Genomic DNA, 16,124 nt, shown 5'->3' with positions numbered 1-16,124 from the left:
CTCCTGTCAAGTGTGGAGAGAGAGAAGGCAATTCCCCACCACCACCACCACTCTAGGATGAACAGAGCTTGCGTCATTTGGTGGTATTACATTGTTAATGCGCTCCTACTGCCTCTTCTTCTCTAATGTCTATTTTTAGAACTTGAAACAACTTTAAAAATGAATGTTGGACCACTATTTTTATTAAGTAGAGCAATCATATCCTAAAAGCTCACTCCTGTATGAAACTATCTGTTTTTGAGGATTCAGGCATATTATAATCCCGTATCACTAAACTTCCTTCTTCCAGCCCAGGAATATTCTGAGACAGTTTTCACTGGTGATCTCACATACATATTGCAGTCTCCTGTGTAAAAATGCCAGTTCTGTTGGAGAAACTATGGTAACATAGTACAGTGTTTCAACATCTCCGTCGTGACATCATATGTCTGTATGAGATGGTGAATTGAAACAGCAGTCACTCACAGCAAGACTACTCCTGCTTTTAAGTGCCCTGCTTACAGAGTAGTCAGTAAATAAGTAAGAGTATACACGACAGTCTGTCCTCTAAATGATATACAGTACTGAGAAACACTTGGGAAATTTTGTGATCCTCTGAAAGCTCCTAGATTCATATTAATGGATAGGGTCCAGATAGTTCCTATAGACATGGTTTCCTTGGCTTTTGAAGGTCTGTTGCTAGAGGACATAGACATGCTTTTTTGCCATTTGAACATGTAATACTTTGTTATGTCTTTTTTAAGTTTTTAAAGCTAGCAGTGTTTTTCTGGTGCTCTGTGCAAGACAGGCCCAGTGTTGCAAAATAAGTAATGAATGCATAATGCATATACATATCACATATACTTGATTGTATACATACCATACATGCATGCATACATGCTCATGTTCATGGATGCTTTATCACGTGATCACCCTACAACACAGGATTAGGGCCTTATTTAGTCCACATTTCTAGCCCCTCATCCCTGACTTTGCTCTCCCGTTTTGAGAACTTCGTCTCTTGGACAGAGTTTTGCCATTACCTAAGGGAGTGAAGTTTAAGACTTACTAGTCATATTTGTAATCAATATAAGTTAATGTCTCACATAGTAATCTCTTTGTTTATAAAGTGTTCACTAAGGGTGGAAAGGTGTTTCCAAGATACTTATTGTAAATAGGAAGCAGGTAGCCTTGAGTCTTGGATTATTTGCAGATAAAATATATACAATATGCATCTTGAAACCAGGTGATCATTATGAACTGTTGGTGATTTCCAACTTTATTGGCAGTCCCCAGGACCAGGCCGTACTTTGATTTGTTAAGTGATTTTGATCTGACAGTACAGAATTTGGTTGCCAGAGTTGACTGTGATGTAAAAGTCTTATATAAAAATGATGTTACTTTGAAACTGTTTTCTCCTTTTGTAGACCTGCTGACTTTGGACTCAGGATCTCATTTCCCTCCTAGTTCATTCCAGTACAGATATAGGGCGTCTACTGAGAGCCTCACATTGTGGTTTATGTAGAATCCTTCTTCCTCTCTTGTCTTGCTGCTGGTGAGGCCAGACTAATTGCAGATATGACTGGACTTTTACCTCCACCTGCTTCCCTCTAAGGACTTCGAAGTGAATTGTTCCTGATAGCAGGACTTCAGGCTGCTCTCAGGCCTCAGAGCACTGTTCTAAACCAAAACCAAGCATTCTATACTTTTCTCTCTGTTATTTTAGGCTTTGTATTTTGTGGTTTCATAAAGAGATGAGGATATTTCTATTATAATACTATATTATTTTAGTAACGAATGGGCTGAAATCCCAGCACTATTGATACTCAGGGGAATGTTATCATCAGGTATTTCCAACTCCAATGGCCAGCTGACAAGCAGTACTGATTTATATTTATCTTGGAAGTCAGCAGAGCTCACACCTCTTAGGTAAGGCACTGATTAGAATTGATGGTTTGCCCCTCACAGACTTTATTGCCTAAAGCCACAACAGGAGAGGCTTCTCTGGCCTCTGTGGCTTCTCTCTTGAGGAAGCGTGTTGAAAGGCTGCTGAATTCAAGGTGAATTCAGCACATTATATACATGTAGAATGTAAATTTAAGAATAGTTTTTTAAAGCAATTTATATTTTTGCTCTTTTTCTGTTATAGTTATATGTGTCTTAGCTTGTTGTTTTAAATACGTTAAACAGAAACTTCAATGCATCTTTGTGCTATTGGGATTTTAACATGGGAAATATTTTATTCTCCTTATATATGGAATTAAATATATATTCTTTGAATATTCATCCCTAACCTCAAACTCAGATACAAAGAAAAGTAATGAATCCTATTTGCTGAGTATCAAGTAAATGCTAATGATTACAGGTTGATTAGAAACTAGTTACACTAGAGTTGTCTGTGATGTCAACCCACGCTTTACTGAGATGTGGCTCTCTTGAGTCTATTGGCTCAACAGAATTGTGGGTGGTTCTGTGCTTCTCACCATGTGATGTCAGACTGTGTGCATGAGTTCCTGGTTTTTAGTCCTCTCCTCTGAATTCTGTTTCACTAGATACTATAATTTATTTTCAAGATTTAAATCACTAACAGTATGTAAGCACCAAATCCTTACATATAAATGATTAACTGAACTCGTTAACAGAATTAAACTAAGCCTAGGATGGTAGAGTACTCACTTTACAGTGTATATACATATTTAGAGTGCATATATATATGCTCAGCAGTGTAATGTGTTTCTGCTCATGAAAACATAAGGAATTAAAATGTTAAAACTGCCTTTGGATTATTGAAGAGCCTTGACCAGAATTTGAAAATGCCTTCTTCCAACAGTTTTTAAAATGTTTCCCTTGGTTCATGGCCAAACGTATTTCTGAGCTTCCTTTTTATCCCTGCATTGGAGCTAATTATATTTCCTATTCTACCTTGCTCAGAAAAATGCTGTGAAAACAAGATATGATAATAGCTTCTAAAGTGCTTGGAAAGAAATGCAGTCATATGATTAGAAGCCCGTTCCTCACTTGTTCCTGTTGTGTGCAATACATAGATAATACCACTGGCTGTCACCTGAGGGCTCCTGAGGGCTGTGCCACACACTCCTCTGCACACTATGTACTATGCACTCGTTTGTGCCTTACCATGACCCCGGTAAACCTAAGAGCTATCATTCTGTTCATTTTACAGATAGAAAGGGATAAACAGAGGACCTAAGCATACTGACCAAGATTATACAGCCATGAATGTCGGGGCTAGGATTTGAACCAGCTGGGCTCCAAAGTGATAACCAAACAGTAGATTATAGGCTGCTGCCAGATAGAGGAGCCTGTTCTCTTAGGATCTGAGGACAGCCTGTATAAATTACAGTACTCAACATGTATATGATAGTGTGTTTAGTACAGACACGCTGTAAGATGACTTCTCTACCATTCTAGGTTTAGTTTAATTTTGTTAACAGTTTCAGTTAACCATTTACATGTGAGGATTTGATGGTTACATATTTTTAGTGATTTTTTTAAATATTGAAAATAAATGGTGAGGTATTGAGTTTACCACCCTCACATTCATTATTCTTGTCTTTAAAAAAGTCTAGTGTAGTCCAGTTTTAGACCAATCAGACATGCATTTGTGGTACCGTACTGCTGTGTATGGTGTGGACTTTGCTAATAAGACATTTTCCTAACGTGGCTGTAGGTTTCATGGTATATGAGTTCTCAGAGAGATTCTCTGTGTCTGTCCATAACCTTCCTCTACAATTAGTGACAGCTCTTAAGTTTGCATGCTACTATCTTTTCATTAATTATCAACTCATTAACAGAATTTTCTGTTAACGTTGTCTACCAAATAGTATGAATCATACTTGAAATAATAAACCATTGTGTGAAATCCCTTTAGCCCTGGATTACCCAATATGAGCAAAATTGTGGTAGAGACCAAGATTATCTTGTTTGTATTTTGAAAGGCCTACAGTACGCAGCCTTTCTCCAGGACAGCAGCCCCAAACAAGGTGAACTAATTTTGCACTATGTTATTTTACTTTAATTCTGCTGTTTTGTGTTTTGTTTTGTTTTGCTTTGTTTTGGTTTGGTTTGGTTTTTTTTAAATAGAGCTCTTCCTTGTTTGGATCAACTGAGTTAGTTCTTTTTAGATGTACATGTGAAGAGGGTACTATCTTATACTGCTTCCAGTTTTGACCCCTGTGCTACACTTGCTCTTTAACAGCATTCTTGTTCTGAAGTGGAATTTTACACAGGCTGCTAAATAGGCTGTTCCCAGAGTATCTGATGGCATCTGGTGGCATCTAGTAGAAATGTAACCTCAGCTTATTGACATATGGTACTGATGGGTGGCAGCCTCATAATTTCAATGATTTCTGTTTACTAAAGACAAACTGGAGGCAGCTTGGCCTGTGGTCCATATGACTCATTTTTGCATCAGAAAATTTTAATGGATTTGGAATCCAGTTACTTTTGTGCTTGACTTTTGTGTGTTTTGTGTATTATGAATAGCCTTCGCCATGATTAAAATAACAAGCATTGTCATCATATGGATATATGATGAAGTTAGGAGTATCCATTTTAAAAGCATAACCAAGCCAGGCATGGCAACATATGCCTGTAATCCTAGCACTAGAGAGTCAAATCTGTGACTCCAGGCCAGCCTATTCTACATAGAGAGTTCCAGTCCTGTAAGTGAGACGCTGTCTTTAAAAACAAGAAAACCAAGAAAAAATAAAAAATAAAATTAATTAAATTTAAAAGTTTCTGCACTTTGCTTCATTTAACAAATGATTGTATCCCTGCAATTATTTTTAAAAGTATAGAGTTAAAAGTGTAGAGTTAGGCAACCCAACATTGACTGATCCATTTCAGTGTCTGTTTAAGAAGTAGGTAAAAAGCATGGCATGGGGTGAAAAGAGGTAGGGAGTGAAGTAGAAAAGCTGGAACTGTGCTCTTCCTCCTTTTTAATGTCGCGGAATCTACCATTGGACCCATCATAGGAAGGTGAATTCAAATAAAAACATTAAATCATGAAGGTTGATATTTTTATTGAAGTTTTTATTATTAAGTCAATATAACCATTAATCTCTTTAAGATATTTCCAAACAACTATAAGAATTAAATACTTTGTTTTAAGCTTTGAATAAATTCTTTAATTAAAAAATAGAATCTTAAAACCTATTTTTATTATATTACAATTTTTTAAATATGAAAATGAGTTAGGTACATACACAATGTGTATGAGATGTCTACCTGAAATACGTACACCAGTGACTAATTTTGTTTGAGCTAAGTACTATATATATGTTTTTTGTGGTGTCCCAGAATCAGACATGGGAGTGTAGTTTTTTTTTCTGAGTTTTTCTAAGATTAGAGTTTGATACAGCTTCAGTGAGGAACCAAAAAGTGTTTCTCTTTTTCTTTATTGTTCTGGTCAGTGAAGACCGTCAATTTCTTAATGAACTATAAGCACGGAAAGTCTATATTCCCAGAGAATAGGCTACCCTGCTCTGGTCAGGACTCTGGGCGTGGGTTAGAAGGCATGCGTTTGGAACATAACTGACTCTGTGCTCTTCGTGAGTGACTGGTGGCATTCACATGTGGCCGAAGTAGTCAATGTGTATTGATTGCTAGTTTGAACCACATTTGCTGGGATAATATTATTATCTGATAAAACGAGGAAGCCACTCATCCTGGGAAAGAATACAGATATAGATACAAATAATTGGTAGCTGAACCCAACTGTGGAATGTCAGGATTCCCACCAGAAATAGCCTTGGTAGTGTTAGCCTCTGTTTTCCCCTTTGTTCATTTGGGTTTCATTTTACACTGACAAAGAAGGACAAGATTAACCTTTACTCTGAAGTGTGATTTTAGGAAAAGGGAAGAGAAACATTTATAAAGAATGAATTCTCAGCTAAGAGCAAATCCAAGAGTCTTTCTGTTACATACTCAGCCCATTCTGGCTGCAGAGATCTCACAGCTCAGATCTGTTAAGGAATGCTAGGACTAGACACACCAAGAATCGAGCCTTCTTCCTCTTGTCTTATATCGTAATCAATCTCTTTTAGATGGTGTGTCCAAACCTTTAGTTTTACATTTTCAGTTTATTTTTCTAAATTTAACAGATCCTGAACATGGTGACCTGTCAGGACATGGGCATTTTGACTAGTTGTTATTTTCAGTTAAGTATCGAGTACAGTGGCTGAGATACAAGCATAGTGAGTGTCACCACTCGTGGCTGCACCTGTCCCCACAGCGTGTCAACACTCATTTTTTAATCTGTAAAAAGCAGGACAAAACACAGGTTTGTTTGTTGGAAATATAAAGCCCCTGGTTGATGTGAGGCACTTATAATAGCTTATAATAGACATTATTCCTTAGATCCTAGTTTCAAATGGAAGATAATGTTAGACCTGGGATTGGCTCTGGACATAATTCACTTCGGAGTTGTTTGCTATCAGATCACCGTAAGGTATTTCTGAGTATTGATACTACATAGGAGAGAATCACATTTTAAAGTAAATTTCTAGGTATTTTCTCTCTTGTTTTAACACATTAAATGTCTTAAAAAATGTTTATAATGCCTAACTTGTGATGGACTTTAGTTTCAATTTTGTTCTTAGTTATTGAAGATATTGACAAAATGTCATACAAAATTATTTTGTATTTTTTGTAGGACTGGGAAACAGAGACTCATGACTGGTATTGTTTTGAATGCCATTTGCCTGGAGAGGTGTTGATATGTGACCTGTGTTTTCGTGTGTATCATTCCAAGTGTTTGTCTGATGAGTTCAGGCTTAGAGACAGCAGTAGTCACTGGCAGTGCCCAGTTTGCAGGGTGAGTACCTATGAGCTTTCCTGTGCTGGTCAGAGGGTTGGAATCAATGGATGTTAGTGTCACCGAGGTGCCCCAGATGGTATTGCCAGGTGAATGATGAATCCTGGAGGGTGGGGGTTACTTGGTGAAATGACTGACAAATGAACACAACACTCATAAACGGGCATCCCAGACACACCCCATGTTTCAGGGTGCACATTTTAGAGAATTTTAATCACATAGAAACAGCTTCTCTTCACATATTTTACACCTATTTCTAGATCATGTGACTGCTTTAAAGGCTAGCCTTTCAGAACATGAACTGTTTGCCACATGGAGGTCTGTTCAATAGTCATTCCATAATGCCTGGCAGAGTTGATGCCACCGAGCACATCTCAGCAAAAGGTCCAGTGTTGGAGTGCTCTTGATCACCTTCCCATCTTATAGGTGGAAGGTGCTTTTTCTTTCTGTTCTCATGATGGGGTTTAGTTTGGCTTATATTTTCTGTGGTGGGTGAAGGGATGGGACAGTTGCACAGTAAGAATTTTAATTAAAGTAAAATGTATTGTGCGGTTGGTAAAATACATATTTTGCACAATAATTTCCTCACCGAAGAATATGCATGCTTGTATTGTAGTGTCTGTATATGAGCAGTGTGTGCTGACTAAATACTGCACTTCCAGAGCGCCGATGGCGATGGTACAGGCTTGTCTGATTGCTTTATCATTTGTTTTATGATTTGTGTCACTCAGCTACATAGCTGAAAGTAATACTTAAGTCAATGGAATGTTTTATTTACTTTCTTAAAAATTGTATTTTTCCTATTTTCTTTTTTTGAATGTCAGTCAAAGCTTTCATCTGGACGTGATCAGTGAATGTCCACACTCACCTTAGTTCTCCTTAGTAACTGACTCCTCCATTACTGAGGTCTTCATTACTTGAGCACATTTAGCTTAAAAAGTGGAGAAAAGACAGTTAGGATAGCATTTAAAAAAAAAAAACCTGTTTCAAGGTGAATTATTAGGAAATGTGAGAAGGAATCAACCACTAAATCTGGCTGGCTCAGTGTCGAGGCTGAGGTTGGAGATTTCTTCCAGATGTTTAAAGCACATGCTGCCCACAGGAAAGTAGTGCAGGCATGGCCTCAGCCTAGCTGGAGCTAGAGGCTCTAAGCAGGGGCTGTGTCACTTGAGTTATGTGTTCATAGATTTTGATCATGCTTCTTAAAAGCAAATACATATCTCTTATCTTTTAGGAAATAAACCTTGACCTCTCACAAGGAAGAGCTGGGCCTGGTGGCACAGGCCTGTAACCCAGCTACTCAGGACTGCTGGGCCTACAGAGTAAGTCCAGGACCATCCTAGGGAAACCAGTGAGGCCCTGTCAGCACAACAAGCAGGCCAGCAAGCAAACAAAAACTAAGAGAGGCCTTTTCCATATAGCTCAGCAGGAGAGTCCTCTGCAGCTTTCCTAGTGTGTGAGAGCCTGCATTCAACCCCTTATCCAGAGCCCCAAGGAGAACAGACTGAATGTGCTGACGTAGTAAGAGCAGCAGAGAGCCACACCTGCCCACACTGCAGGTTCTTACACTTCATATTCAGCTCTTATTGTCACAGAAAGGGGTTTCAGTAAGGCACTGAGAGTTTTGAGGGAGCTTGAGCACAGTGGGGGTTTTGCATTATTTATAGAAGAGGCAGAGATGAAGAAATAGTGAGTATGAAGCTCTGCTTCTGTCTCCTGGCCACGGTTGCTTGTCCTCGGCTGGGCGCTGCTTAGTTGATTGCTTGTTTGCTTTTAACTTCATTGTAAATTGACTGAGAAATGCATGGCTACCTCATTTTATTTTTGTTCGTTTGTTTTTGTTTTTCCTTGTTTAGTTTAGATGCTTTTATGATAGGAGGATATAACTACACTTATGAAAATGATAGTGTAAGTCATAGAAACCTGTAAATTATGTGTTTATAGCATAATCTGTGAACTGTCCCCAGCAAGACTCAGGAAGCCCATGCTTGAGGCTGAATGTGGGGATTTCACCTTTAGCTCTGAAGCCACCAAAGAAACTATCATTTCTAAGTTCTGTTGCTTTAATAGTTATGTTCAAGAAAAAAGATAATTGGTAAGATTATTTTCCTAGTATGAAAAGGGACAATAACCTTAAAATTTTAATGGCAATTTAAATGTATCAAGTGAAAATTTTTGGTTAATGTAGTTTTTAAAACAAAACCAAAACTTCTATAAAAATCATGTTTAATATTTAACAAATGAATGTCCAGATTGAAATATTCTTGGACTCAGGGAGTTTGGGGTTCATAGACTGAAACCCTAAAACTGTGGTTTCAATCAGAATCAACTTCCCAATCGCTTTTCCTCTAATGTTTGGGGAAGTTGGATAATTACACATAAAACCAAGGAGCTCTGTAAAGAAGAACCTTATTGCTAGGCAGGCAAGAATAGACCCATCATTACCACAAAGGTGTAAGTTTAAGGCAGCCATGTCTCTAATAACTGGTAGACATTACAGACTTTGTTGTACCTTAGGTCCCAGGTAGGTAACGCATCGCTGGAGTAGGCTGAGTCTCAACTGCCAGCTGTGCTGCCAGACTAGTCACTTGTGTCTCAGGTCTGAAGGTTGAAAAGACAATGTGCACCATTCTCAGTCAAAGTAATCTTATAGTTCTCACATTTAACCTTAGGGATCTTACATCTCGCACAGTGTACCTACTTTCTAAACAATGTTACCTTGCAGACACAGCCAGTTGTTTTTAAAAAGTAGCTCACGAATATCTATCTAATTAGATTTTACTTTGAGAAAAATGTCCTCAACATCTAGTTATACACTCTTGTTCCTGAGAAGTTATTTAGAAAAAGTTTTAAATTCATTTTTAAAAACTTTGCCGTGAAGTATTCAAATGACATAGAAATAAGAAAAGCGGAACTCACAGAATTCCTTTTCTGTAGGTGATGTTCTTCAGACTTTATGCTGTGCATGGTGTGTGTGTGAATTTTGTGCATTACTGGATATTGTCACCTTGTCTCCAAACATCCTGTGTGTAGAGCTTGCAGGAGAGAAAGCACAGGTCCCTCATCTGACCGGGTTTTACACGTGTGCCTCTGTGTGCTGCCCATCACCCTGCACAGACAGCTCGTCAGATGTACTCACAGCGCTGTGTGAATCACACTCGGCATTGCGCAGATTTCTATCGGCCATTTGGTTTCTGTCAGCTGTCTTCTTTTCACTTCTCTTCATTTTCATTGTCACTTCCAAATTACAAAGTCATTTTCCTCTTTGATGCCAAAGTTTGTGGTAGGCTGTGTGTGTGTGCATCTGTGTACTGCATTCTTATTAGCCTACTAGCTTCTTAGGAGAAAAATCCCAGGACTGTTTGAGTGACACCTGTAAACATTATTTTTGGACTAAGGAAACTTGGAATCAGAATAAAACCAGGAACTATGGATCCAATTAGTCAGAATCATTTTCAGTTTACTTTTCCCTCTTGATGTTTTTCTCTTAACGGTGAAATATAGAATATACAGATAAGGAACTTTGGAGCATTGTTTTAATATACAGGCATGATGGTCTGTCATTAAAAACTCTACAGCCACTTGCTAGGGTGGCACCATATTGTTTTTTGGCATAGTGCTTCCTGTTAATCTGCAGTGGTGGAAGGGGTCTCGTGGAAGGTGTGAGCCTCCAGCAGATGTGGTGTGACTACCAGAGCAGACAGTGTTGTTCTTAAACATTCATACTTGGAACCCTGTACAGTCCTAAGAGAAGCATCTTCTAATATGAGAATGTCATCCTTGAAAGAGTGGTCTAGCCTTTGTCTACTCATCAAACCCTTCTATCACTTTAAGAATTCTAAAGGAGGCCCAGGTAGCGGTGGCGCACACCTTTAATCTTAGCACTCAGGAGGCAGAGGCAGGCAGATCAATGAGTTCAACGCTACCCTGCTCTATAGAGTGAGGTCCATGATAGTCACGGCTACACAGAGAAACAATGTCTCTGAAAGAAGGAAGGAAGGAAGGAAGGAAGGAAGGAAGGAAGGAAGGAAGGAAGGAAGGAGGCAGGTAGACAAACAGACAGAAAGCCTAAAGGTATGAGCGAGTGACACTTGCTCTCTTTCCCTCATGAAACGTCAGAAGACTAAGGAGCAGTACCACAAAGCAGGGAAAATGTATGACAGAGATGGGGTTTCAATGTGGGCTCCGTCTTCTTCTCCCTTCTCTTAATATATTCATTCTCCTCTATAGGTTCATTTCGTTTTTCTTGACTAGGAATTGTAGATTCATAGTAGTGTCGCAGGTTAAATTCATAAACATACTTTACCCTGTGAACTCTGTGTGCATTGGCAGCAGTTAGGGCGCTGAGTTGTTATGTGATCCATAGTCAGAAACTGTCAGGAAGGCAGGAGTCAGAGTTGTGGGTGAGCTCCTTGTTCCCTTCTCTCTTGCTGGGCCTCAGAGGGAATACTGTTTGGAGATTTGCCCACAAGGAATAACAAAAATACCGCTTGACTGTTTATCACCTCATCTGATTAAACTACATCACTTTACATCCCATATAGTATGTGTATGTGTGTGCACACCACACAAATATCACACTATATATACATACTACATACCAGATAAAACAAATACACATATCACAATATGCCAGACATTTCAGAGATCACACATGCTATACTAGCTATATTATACTCACAAATCCTAGACATCTCCCCTACATACACACAAACCACACACTATACCAGACACCACACACCAGATAATATTCTCTATACACACACATCACACACATCACATACTATTTTTGAATGAAAGGATCCACTTAAAGCATGAAACATAAGATTGTTCCCATAGGTCCTTTAAAACTCTGGAAAGTACTCATCCCTTCTTAAATAGCTACATGGCGCTTCTCTCTGTGAGAAAAGTGTTTGTATGAATTGCATGGTAGATTAATGTAGCCCAGTACTAAAATATGAAAACATAAGAAATGTAAGAAAGCAAAAGATAAATTATTATTATTACATAATGCCTTGGGTCTGAGCTACAAAGCTCTGTGAGTTTGCAGCCGATGGTTCCCTGTGCCTTGGCCTTAACTCTTAAGAGTGCACTGAGGCCTCTAACCCAAGTCCCCATGCTGCCACAGCTTCTTCTGAACACATCCCAAAGGATAGATTCTGCAAAGAAAAGAAAAAAGCTTTAGAAGAACACGTGTGGATGTGCTGGAGAGATGGCTTGGCGCTTCAGAGTAGATCCTGTTCTGAGGACCCAGGTTCAATTCCCAGTACTCCACAACAGGCAGATCATAACTGCTTGTAACACCAACTCCAGAGCACCTTCTCAGACACCAGCCTTTTAAAGTTAACTTTTAAGTCCTAGGTTCTGTCAAACATGGGTTGCAGTGTGGCCATTAGGTAGGTGAAGGTTAAAGGAACAGAACTTGCCTGTTACTTAAGCTAACCAGAGAGTGTCTCTGTGGAGGAGCAGCAGGGGCCAAGTGACTGCTCAGACGATCTGATGTGGAAGCAAGCCCACTGACTGCAGGGGAGAGGTACTTGAAAGTTGTCTCATGCAAGAGTTGGGGTGACTTCTGTCCTCGCTTCATGCTTTGGGGACACAGGTAGTATAGTGTATCCTAACTCCTGAAGCAGACTGGTTTGTAGTTAATACTCACAATGAAGTGGGACCAAATGATAAATGAAAGCTGTTTAGATGCAATTCTCCTTTTATGTATCTGCTTTGAAATGGCTACTCTTGTTGGTTGGTCAGTTCACTTTTATGAATGTGAGCGACTTAGTATTTTTATCCCCAAAGTAAATATCTTTGCTTTCAAGGTCCATATTAACAAACATAGAATGCATATTTGGCTTTTAAGTGAATTAGAAGTAGAAGCCATTATTTTTAAATGGTGAGTAATACCGAAAATAATGACTATTGATCACATTAATTTAAAGATACCTGTATTTCATAAATTTAATTTAAAGAGAAATAGAAAATTGCTTTTAATATAATGCTACCTGAACCATATACTGTCATAAGGTGGCTTTGCTCCCTATGGGCTTAGCCAGACAAAAAAGAAATAAGAACTCTGAAAAGGGGAGAAGCTGTTCAAATTGAGTCTAAGACAGAAAGTGTGAACTCCTGGGTATTGTCTTGTAATCAGTGTTGAAGCTATCTAAACCCACTCTGGTTAGGAAAGAAGTCTCATGGTTTATACATTGCATTTCCATGGTAAATGTAGCAGTGTTATAGTAAACAGACTTGGAACCAAGCAACAAGTAGGGTGTGACAGGTTTTGGGCAATAGTGTATTAGATCCTGCGATTTCTCTTTTGGAGGCTGGGCAGCAAGTTAACTGAACTTTATTATAGTTTTTCTTTAGATTTATTTTTATGTACTATGCTTAGTGTTTTGCCTGCATGTATGTCTGTACACTATATGTATGCCTGGTGCCCACAGAGGCCAGAGATGCAGATGGCTGCGAACCATCATTATGGGTCCTAGGAATCAAACCCAGGTCTTCTTTAAGGACAGGTGCTCTTAGTAAATAAAACCATTGAATCCTCGAGAAGTTTATTATAATGCTCAAGATCTGAGAAGATAAGTAATGCTTATGCTTTTCTTGTAGTGGATGGGTATGATCTTAAGCAAAACGTGTTTAGTGAACAGAAAATACATAATTTCTCCTTGTTCAGAGTGTACAGTAGATGGTGTTGGGTAGAAAGGATTTGGACCTCTGCAGGCAGAGGTCTCACTGTCTGTTTGCCTTCCTTCTTAAAAACAGAACAAGTAGCAAGGAGTTGTGTTGGCACAAAACAGAAAAGGAGGGTAAACAAGAGGGCTCAGTGGGTAAAGGTGCTTTACTGCCAAGCTTGGGGAACCTAAGATCCACCCTCAACTCATCCTTTGACCTCTCTGTGTGTCAGTGCTGTATTTGGTAATTCTGTAGGACTGGACTCTTGACTAGGGAGGGCCATGCCAAAAGACTTGTATTCACTTTGATTGAAAAAGGTTACGGCCTGCCAGTGGAGAGCAAGCATAATCTTCCAAGCTAGTGAAGGGGTTAGAGAGAGGGCGGTGTGGGTGTCTGTGTAGCTTCTTCTGTTCCGTGGTTCTGACAGCCACGCTCGCTGTGAAAGCCCTTCCTTCCTGGGCTGGAGGAGCTTCTCCTCTATTAAAATGCTGGGTGGCCTGGTGGTCCTACACCTACACCCTGTGCCAGGGCCTCCGCACACACCCTGTCTGTTTCCTTACGCTATCTCAGCAGTCTTGTTCTGTGAATATTTTTCTTTTGGTTTTTGATAACGAGGTGTTTCTGTATAGTCTTGGCTGTCCTTCTGGAACTCTCTATGTAGTCCAGGCTTTCCTCAAACTCAAAGATTTCCTGCTTCTGCCTCCCAAGTGCTGAGATTAAAGATGTGCATCAACACACATACCTTCTGTTGGTTTCTTTTATAAAATATTTAACCTGAAATGCACCTGGGAATGGGGAGAAAACCTAAGCAATCCTCAGGCATAAGAGCTTCTTGCAGCCTCCATTTTATTCCCATGCATCCCTGGAAAAAGCTCTGCTTCTGTTGAGAAGCACTGCCCACCCACTTTGGGAGACAGAGTCTATCACTCTGTGGGTCCAGACACACAGCTCTGTGGTCACTGCCACCAGGCAGTGTGTGTGACTGAGAGCAGCTTTAGTGTCTAGAGAAGGATTTCTTATCTGTTGGTAGGAAAGAGGAATTGGGTTTCCTGTAAAAAGTATGTTCCCTACAAACTGGTCTCCCAGTGGGGCTCTTTTAGGTCAGACCCATATGACCGAGGACACTGAAAATGAGCCCACACATGCTTAAATCAGAGCTGCCCTCCATAGCGTATCTGATGCATACAATGAGTAGCAGAGCAAAGCTGGGGAAGGATGGAAAAAGACACGCAGGTGGACTGCGACGTGACCTTCAAAAGTTGTGTTTGAAGCCTCACTACTTTACACTTAGCAGGAATGGAGCAGCAGTGGAACTTCAAGTCCTGCCTCAGTGCGTGCCTATGGTTTTGGGGTTTGGTTTGGTTTGGTTTGGTTTGTTGGGTGTGGGTCACACTGAGGACAGTATGTAGATTATAAACTCCCAGGTCTCTTCCTTCAACTAGCCTGATCAGAACCCTGTGAGTGACTTACAGACATTGGAAGTTTTCCTTTGAGCAGAGATGTAGGTTAGGAGAGCACACACAGCTCCCCCTGTGGCATCCGAGTACCACACAGGGCATGTTTCAGCACAGCTGGCACTGTCCCTTCCGCTCTGTCTCAGGCTTTATATAAATGGACACTGACATTGTATCTAAAGGACGCTTGACTGTGATAGACTAAAATAGAAAGTCTAAGCCTGAGAAGAACTTATCAGGCAAGGGTAAGAGTTTCCTGAAGTAACATATAAAGATTATGTCTGAAGGTGTCTGGTCAGTTTGCACTGGATGTAGCTAAGGGGGTGAGCCCTGTCTGGTCTTTTCCTGTCACTCTGTTCCGGAATAGTCACTTTCAGCCTTATTACATCTTCACTTGTAACTGCAGCCACTTGCTGCAGACAGATTTCAGCAGAGCAAGAAGTCGTTGTCACCCTCTGTCATACTGAGTATTGCAGTGAAATGAAAGCTCCAGACCCAGATTCTTACCCCAAGTAGCACTGCTGTGTATGGCTATGCCGATAAGTAACCCTGGCCGTACAGATAAAGCCCGAAAGAGCTGAACACAGACGGAGTCTTGAGGAGGTGATGATGGGGCAAGTGCGGGCATGTGCTCCATGAACATTAGTACAGTGTCCTTGCTGCTGCAGAGGGTTTGAAAGACAGAAGAATCTCGGGAGGATGTTTTAACCATAGTGATATTCCAGTTTCATCTGATTTTTGTGCATAGAAAAATCTCTGTTGCTTTATTTTGTATGGTACTGGCATCAAAAGGAATTAGATTTAAGTCAACAGAGTGAAATATTCCATAGGATTATGTTTAGAGCAAGAGTGCATACATAGATACAGTTTAGAGAGCCGAGGACACTGTTGCCAGCCAGGCGGCTGCAATAGCCCAGCTGGCTTGAGTGACTCAAAGGATGCATCAGAAAAGATAGCTGCTCCTGCCCTGTTTGATTTGTGCAGAGCTAGCTTCAGGATTTAGTGAGTATACTTCAGTACTTCAAGAAGGGTTGGTTGTGTGTTTCCTTGAACAGAGTTACCTATCTACAGACCGTAACCCAATCAATAGCATTTCAACACTCCTTGGTAGCTGATGCTGTCTGGACATTTCTCATTTAGTGAGGCTGATCATTTGAGGTCAACAGCACTGGTGTTGTGTC

At 40.0% G+C, this 16,124-nt stretch overlaps 1 protein-coding gene across 9 annotated transcripts in view; it reads left to right on the top strand.

The window, feature by feature from the left end:
* Window positions 1-16,124, top strand: part of Zmynd11 (zinc finger MYND-type containing 11) — a 76,919-nt gene that overhangs the window by 45,766 nt on the left and 15,029 nt on the right. For 6 of the 9 annotated variants that reach the window (XM_021180012.2, XM_021180011.2, XM_029485001.1 and 3 more), the window contains one exon: window positions 6,653-6,814. The exons of 2 other annotated variants lie outside the window; for them this stretch is intronic. In XM_021180012.2, the coding sequence (XP_021035671.1) occupies window positions 6,653-6,814 (162 nt within the window). Of the gene's footprint in view, window positions 1-3,954; window positions 3,981-6,652; window positions 6,815-16,124 lie in introns of those variants that run through there. One more of the 9 variants, XM_029485006.1, reaches the window with a different exon arrangement.

Source organism: Mus caroli, chromosome 13 (assembly GCF_900094665.2).
Source record: "Mus caroli chromosome 13, CAROLI_EIJ_v1.1, whole genome shotgun sequence".
NCBI classification, from domain to species: domain Eukaryota; kingdom Metazoa; phylum Chordata; class Mammalia; order Rodentia; family Muridae; genus Mus; species Mus caroli.
Note: the sequence above shows the minus strand (reverse complement) of the source record. Positions and strands in the feature narration are given on the sequence as shown.